The 7,527-nt window shown below is 59.1% G+C and overlaps 1 protein-coding gene across 1 annotated transcript in view; it reads right to left on the minus strand.

Moving 5' to 3' along the window:
• Nucleotides 1–2,141: 2,141 nt before the first annotated feature.
• The window catches only part of GALNT9 (polypeptide N-acetylgalactosaminyltransferase 9), a 77,320-nt gene continuing 71,934 nt past the window's right edge, over nucleotides 2,142–7,527 (minus strand). The window contains exons 7-11 of the mRNA XM_004709626.2: nucleotides 5,591–5,776; nucleotides 4,730–4,867; nucleotides 3,524–3,619; nucleotides 3,023–3,190; nucleotides 2,142–2,645 (exon numbers count right to left, since the gene is read on the minus strand). Coding sequence (XP_004709683.1) covers nucleotides 2,499–2,645; nucleotides 3,023–3,190; nucleotides 3,524–3,619; nucleotides 4,730–4,867; nucleotides 5,591–5,776 — 735 coding nt within the window. The 3' untranslated portion in view covers nucleotides 2,142–2,498. The remainder of the gene's footprint in view (nucleotides 2,646–3,022; nucleotides 3,191–3,523; nucleotides 3,620–4,729; nucleotides 4,868–5,590; nucleotides 5,777–7,527) is intronic.

Consider the following 7,527-nt stretch of genomic DNA (forward strand, 5'->3'; position numbering starts at 1 on the left):
GGTGTCTGACCCAACTCCTCTGAGGCTCCTCGATCTTTGAAGGCTGAAATGAAATGAACGTTGTGTCTGTATCAATCATTTGTTCCTTCCTGCGCAGACTGCAACTTTGCTGCGCTTGCTTGTTCCAGGAGCTTTCCTGACCCTGTTCCGTAGGGTTTCTACATAATCATCCAGCTGCAAATAACACCAGTTTTAATCTTCTCTTTCCGTTTGTTTTTCTTGCCTCATGGCAGGGCTAAGCCTTCTGAAATGCCATGAAGCAAGGTCCTGTCTCCCTCCCTCTGGCCCCCTCTTCCCACCCCTCCCTCTCCTTGGTGGGTACAGGTCCCTTTAAAAGAGGACAGTCAGAAAGAATTAGGTTTAGGACCCATCCTACCTGAGGATAACACTTACGTCTGTTAACATAACCGAAGAAAACCCCTCTTTTCACACAAGGTCGTATTTAGAGGCCCAGGAGTTAGGATTTCATATTTCCAGGAGCAATAATTCAAACCCGAACTGCAGGTGGGAACTCACGTGAAGAAATAAGGGGAAATCTCCATGACCTCATTTCCTGAAGCAGGTCATTTGTTGTCATTGTTAGGCGATGTCAAGTTGGTCCCTATCCACAGTGACCCCACGTAATGGAAGACCTTCCTCTTTTTCAGTGACCCCCGGCTTTCCTAAGCACGATGTCCCTGCCTGAGGACATGCCCAGTGCATGTAAGATGAAGTCTTACCGTCCGTCCTTGCTTCTAAGAAACATTCTGGCTGTGCTTCTTCCCAGAGAGACTTGTTCGTCCTTGGAGACGCCTATGTGTGCTCAGGACTCCGTCAGCACCATGACTCAGTCAGCTGTTCTTCAGTCTCCCCGGGCCACCCACTGCCCAGCGTCTGCGGGCGTGCGAGGGGCGGATGAAAACAGCACAGCGGGGCTCAGGCGCGCCTTCTCCTCCAAGGGGACCCTTTGCTTTCCTTCTTCAACATTGAACTGGAATTTGCGTATGAGTAACTCTTCTGAAGAAGGTCTGGCCTTCTTCTAACCCGTGATGCTGAGCACCTGCATGGTCTCTTCCTACAGATGCCGTGGACTTGATTCATGTGTGGCCCATTTGGTGAGGTCCATGAGTACAGTTGCCACTTATGTTGTTGAAAAAGGATAATTGCAATAAGGAAGTCGTTCATCTTGCAAAATGCTATCGTGATCCCTGGAGTTGTTTCCACCACAGAAGCCACGTTTTCCAACTACTGATGCCTCCTCTTCATCCCAACGTTTGCGTTCCAATCCCAGTAATCTTGAATGCATGTTGGTTGCGTGTTTGACATCAGATGCAGGATTCTTCAGCTGGCATGTGTAAATTTGAGTAGTGGTTGGATTAGCTGGTCTTCCTTGTAGGCATACAGGTACAATTCAGGATCGATCTTGAAATGTTCTTTCTTTTGGAGGATGACGAATGTGACATGCCATTCCTCTTGAATTTGTCATTCCCGTTAGAGTAAAGCGAACAGTGTGTGATTCAAACTAGGGAAGACTGTCCATTTCAGCTCACGGATGCCGAGGATATCGATCTTTATCTCTGACACCGCATTTTTAACGACTGCCAGTTTCCCTAAATTCGCACATTCCGCTTTGTTGAGTGGATGTTTGCAGCTGTTTCTTCTCAGTGTGAGTCGTGCCACACCAGCAAATGCAGATGCTGAGAGCGCTGCCCATGCACGCCATTGGAGTCAGCTCTGCTGCTGGAGCCAGCTCTGCCCCGGGTGTCTTAGGGTGCCTGCTGACCTGTGGGGTCCACCTTCCAGCACTCTGTCTGATGGTGTTCCCCTGCTGTTTGTCAGGGCTTCAGCGGCTAACCTTTCAGAAGGGGACGGGCTGTTCCTTCCTCCTGGTCTGTCTTGGTCTGGAAGCCCTGCTGACACCCGTCTACCACAGGGGACCTTGCTGACCTTTGAATTTGGGGGACAGGCCTGAGCCTACTCACACTTCTAGACAGCAAGGAATGCCTCGTCCCCGGTGGGCCCCTCTCCCCTCCCCTGACAGGACCCACAGGGTCCCATCTCTAATAACCCAGAGGTAGCCAAGGGCCTCGCTCTGTGTCTGTGTTTGAAATACCAGGGCAGAGCTGCAGCATCCCAAGAGCACACAAGCCACGACTCACACAGACGAGTAGAACGCTTTATTTACACAGGTGGCTGATGGCTGTGGGCACTGCTGATCCTGCCCGCGGTCCCTAGGTGACAGGAGAGCAGGGACCCCTGCAGAGGAGGCCTGCGCGTCCACTCCTGCAGGTGCTGTGTACAGGGACGTGCATGTGCAGCAGGGGGCTGTCCCGAAGATCCGGAACACCATGGAAAGGCACCTGTTTCTGGGCCAGAGGAGGCAGCGGCGGCCAATGCCCAGGACACGGCGTTGGCTCCCAGCATCCAGGGTGTCAACCGGCCTGATGACATCCCAGGAGCTGCCCGAGGCCTGACCGGGCTGCTCCAGGACCTGCGGTCTCCGAGGGACCACCTGGTGGTCAGTGTCGCCCGTGCTTGAGCCAGTTCCTGATGGTCCACTTCTGACCAGAGCACCGCTGCACCACCAGCCGCAGCCCAAAGTGGGCATCCTTGGCCATCTCCACCTCCAGGCACCGACCTGTGTCCCGGCTGACGATGGGGCCGCCCTGCAGGGAGCCGGCCCAGTGGGCTGCAGCCTCGCTGAGTCCCGGCCCCATGCGGCCACCCCAGGGACTGGGGCCTCCCTACTCCCCCACGACCTGTCCCAGCCACCCACCAACTGTTCCACCAGCTCCCTGGGCACAAAAAGGGGCCTCAGAACCAGGGCCCAGATGGGCTTCTCCCCAAGGACATGCCGGTGGAGAGAGAGAGGCAGCAAGACAGACAGACAGGGAGAGAGACAGAGAGACAAAGAGGGAGAGATGGACAGGGAGAGAGAGACACAGAAAGAGACGAGGAGAGAGAGAGAGAGAGAGAGAGGCCGGCTGGGGCGAGGGAGGGGTGGTAGGAGAGGGGCAGGGCTCTTGGTGTCCGCCCCGCTGACCTGTGAGAAGTCCCACAGCCGCTGGGCGGGCCTGGCCACGTCCTCGCACTTCCTGAGGGACGGGGTGCGGCCCTTGCCATCATCCACGAGGCACCTTGAGTCGGGCAGGAAGGCGGTGGAGCCCAGGGGCCCCAGCTGCAGGAGCCCTTCAGCACTGTACCTCACCAGCTGGGTGGGGGAGCAGGGCCGTGCGTGAGAGGCCTGGGTTCCGCCCTGGCCTCCGCGCGTGTCTGTACCCATCCCCAGGGATCTGCCTCTGCACCCATCACACGGAACTGTGTCTGCACGTCACCTCAAGGTCACCAATCAATGGGTGGGAAAGCCAGAGTGTGGGACATCGCAGGCCTTCCTGCTGCCCGCTGGGCAAGGAGGACCCACAGGTCCCCACTCCTCCTGGAGCATATCCTCAGGAGGCCCAGGGGCCCAGGCAGGCGTAGCAGGGCGCCACCCCTCTACCCCTGTGCTCCTGGCAGGAGCCCAGCAGGGTGGGGGTGACCCTACCTGGGAGGACATTCCATGGCAGGGGTACAGGATGGCCCGGTCATCGTCCTCTGAGCCCTGGTCCAAGCAGTAGCCACTGGCCTTGCTGTTTCTCACCTATGACCAGAGAAAGCCCCGGTCAGTCTCCGAGGGGCTGAGGTGAGGCTGGGGGGCCAGGACCCTCCCACCCCTCCCCGTCAGGGAGCCAAGATGGTGAGACCTCAGTTCACGGGCCCTGGGCATGTGATCAGCGGGGCCAGTCCTGGGAGAAGGACATCATGCTTGGTGAGGTGGAAGGGCATCAAAAGAGATGGACCGACACGGTGGCTGCTAGAACGGGCTCGGACATGAGAATGATTGGCCGGTGGTGCTTCTTTCAGCTGGGCACGGGGCCGCTGTGCGGCAGCACCACCTGGATACCATCCAACAACTCCCACCACTCCTGCTTGGGGCAGACTCCTGGGAAAAGCTGGGCCTGGAACCTGGCGGCCTTCCCAGGATAGGGACTCGGCAGAGGCCCCCATGGGACATGGGGGGTGGGCGAGGGCACAGCGGGCATTCCTCCCCTGGGACGGTGTCACTGGAAGGGAAGGCTCGGGGATGCAGACAGAACTCGACCGTCACGCAAAGACGGAAGTTCAGTGACAAGCACGGAGGCCCGTGGGACAGCCTCTGGGTGTCTGTGCCCAAGCATGTGGCTCTGCGGTCTCCTGTTGGGAGTGGGGATAGGGGGTGGAGGTGCAGCCTCAGAACCCCGGGCGGCCTGACACTGGTTTTTCTCAGGAGGATGCAGCAGAAACGACACAGCTGAGGCCAGTTCCCAGCTCGGGGACCCAGCCACTCCCACCCTGGCCCAGGGCACCCAAGTTGTCCGGAGAACAAGCTGCTGCCAGGCAGCTGGGGGCAAGCCACCACATGCCCAGCTGCAGTCAAGACTGGCCTGGCCTGGCCCCCAACTGCCTGTGGACCCCAGACAAAGCCTGGGTTGAGGCCACTGTCTGTGCTGGCGGCTCCTGCGCCCCCCTGGCTCACAGCAACAGCGGGGCGGCCCCACCAGGTGGGCCAGGTTGTCTAAGGAACCTCAAATGCGGAAGAATGTTACCCAGGGGGTGGAAGCAGTATTGTGGGGCAGATTGGCACCTATTTGTATGTGAGGAAACAGAGTGTTATCTGTCCCTGCAGGAAGGGACAGCAGTAACCGTCTGTGCAGGAGGGGCAGATCGGTACCTCTCCGTACGTGAGGGTGTTGTTGTAGATCCTCATCTCGGGGTACACGTTCTCCAGGTACCACTTGAAGCTGTGGCATTTCAGTCTCTGTCGCAGCGCCACCCGCTCGGACACGTCCCCAAAGTCCACACCGGGGTTCTGCAAAGCCAGGCCCCAGTCTGTGAAGGACTGGAGCCCACGCTCAGGCCGCTCTTCTGGGACCTCTTAGAGGCCTAGCGATCAGAGGCTGCTTCCGTCCCCCGTCCCTGCTATGCCCACCCCCTTGTGTTCTGGTAGCATGGAAGGTCCCTGCCTGTGAGCCCCATGAAGGGTTAAGCCAGGAGGGGACCAGCCAAACCCTGCACATCCCGAGCTTTGGAAAGGCTGGCCCTGACCGGCCGCAGGAATGTAACTGCTAGGCCCTTACAATGTCCTGCTGAATAAAACTGCTTGTTCACATGGATTTGGTGGGGGAACAAGAGTTCTAGGTTCACCTGACCTCCAGGGTGCACCCCACAAACACCCCCTGAGATATTTTGGAGCTCAAATAGGCTGCCAGGTGGATTTCGATCATCAGGGACCCCGCGTTCAAGGGCAAGTCCCAGCAGGCGTGGCTGAGACCCTCCCACCTCAGTGGTCAGAGAAGGGGAGGCCTCACCTCAGATGGGGCAGGATGGGTTCCTGTGGAGCAGGTGCCTTCCCTGAGGCCTGAGAGGCAAGGCTGACCCAGAAGGTGACTCTGAGCCTGCCCCAGGGACAGCATCACTCTGGCCTGCCCCCCTCTTTACATGGGTCCCACGACTCCTACCCGGGCAGTCTTGGTGCACCTCCGGCTCCCTTGCTCCACCCCCCCAGCCAAGCCCCACCTCAGGCCCAGCTCACGGTCATGGGGATGTTCCAGGCCATGTACACATGGGATTTGAAGTCGTCCATCCACACCTCGGCGGCCCGCAGGGCATTGCGCTTGGCGTAGTAGTCGATGTCGTTGTTGTAGGGCTTCTTGGTGCGCTCGATGTGGGCCACACGGGAGCAAGGCAGCACCTCCATGCTGCCCCCACACTGCCACACCTGTGGGGCGGAGAGCTGGCCGGGTCGCGGGCCGGAGACCATTCCTCCCCCACCCTTCCTGGCCATGGGCAAGGGGGCTCCAGGCAGTTCTGCTCATGGTGGGTGCGCTCCACGTGGGAGCCCCACCCAACACCCCATTGCCGCAGCCACCGCCTCCCACCCTCCGCACCCATCTACCCTCAATTGAAAAGCCTGTGTTTGCTCAGCAAACACATTCGAAGGGCTCAGAAGAAACTCACAGTCAAGGGAAAGAGCCTTTGTTAGGCAAACAGAGCTTCAAGCCACCCCAGATAAACTCGAGATCAGAGGCTAAACAGCTTGCTGCCTCCTCAGTCAACAGCAGGATGTCCAGAACAGACACCCGTGAGAGCCACCGGGTCCTGTGCCCTCTTCTCTGTGCAGGGCCTGGTGGCTCAGCGGTTAAGGATGGGCTGGTAACAGCGAGGTGGGCAGGGCAAACCCACCAGCAGCTCCTCGGGAGAAAGCTGAGGCCGTCTGCCCCTGGACAGCGGCAGAGGGCAGTTCTACTCTGCCCGCATGGGCCACGCGGGTCTGCAGCAGTGGGTGGCGGGGGTGGCACTCTGTATCGTCCCACATAAACACACCACAGGCCACCTTAGATGAAGTCCGACCAGCGTGCTCCTTAGAAGGAACGCGAGAGAGGCTTCGTCCCAGGTACTTTGGCCTTCTCAGCAGGAGAGGCCAGTCTCTAGAGAAGGGCACTGTGAGGCTCGGTGAGAAAGAGGAAGGCCATCCAGGAGAGGAACGGGCACAGTGGCGGCAACAACGAGCTCAAGCAGAAGGACTGTGAGGCTGGCACAAGGCCGGGCGGTGTTTCCTTCCGTTAGGCCGGCCATCGTGTGAGTGGGACCTGGCTGGCAGGCTCCTCACAGCCACAGCCTCCTTCCCTCCGGCAGGACAACTACAGCCCCCAACGACTCGCAGGGCATCAGCTTAGACAAGGACGGAACCCACAGCTGGCACTGTGGGTACTCGGAGAGGGGCCCAAGTTTCCTGAGCCATCGCCCAGTCCCTGGACACTCAGGGTGCCCCGTCTACTGTGTTCACTATTCAGAGTGACGTTGCCATCATCATCCTCCTCCTCCTCCTCCTCCTCCTCCTCAGAAGCTCTTCTTGGGATGAGTGTGAGCCCAAGCTACACAGACACCGTGGTGCAGCGGTTGGTACTGGGCCCAGGGCCAGCAGTTCAAACACACCCTCTACTCCTCAGAAGAAAGGTGGGTCTTCCTGCTCCTGTAAAGACCCCATGGGCAGTTCTAGTCAACCCGTAAGGCCCCCTTGAGTGGGAACAGACGTGGCAGGAGTGGCTCCACCGGCGTTTGTGAGCCAGCTAAGCCATAGTCTGGCAGCTTCCTTCCTGTCCCTGGGAAATGGATTCCCCTCAGGGTGGGGTGTGGGATGTGGGGGACTCCATGTCTCACCCAGTGTTCTCTAAAGCCCAAATCCCTGCCCCGATGGAAGTGGGGGAGCCCAGGATGGAGCGGGGAGACTGCTGAGACGGAGGGCTGCCACCACAGGGTGTGCAAACTGGCAGCTGCGACTCACGTCTGCTCTGTGAGCTTCACCGGAGCCACAGTGAGAAATAGATCTCCCCGGGGCTGTCCAGCCAGCCTCCAGGCCATCCTTGACTGTGGCCATGGGGCAGCGGTGACCGTTCATCCAACAATCCAGCACGACCTCCTCTGAGGCCCCCACCCTCACCCAGCCTGCCCTCCCGTTCAGAGTCCACA

Source organism: Echinops telfairi, unplaced genomic scaffold, assembly GCF_000313985.2.
Source record: "Echinops telfairi isolate 266 unplaced genomic scaffold, ASM31398v2 ScPeMD7_7412;HRSCAF=8450, whole genome shotgun sequence".
Taxonomy (NCBI): Eukaryota; Metazoa; Chordata; class Mammalia; order Afrosoricida; family Tenrecidae; genus Echinops; species Echinops telfairi.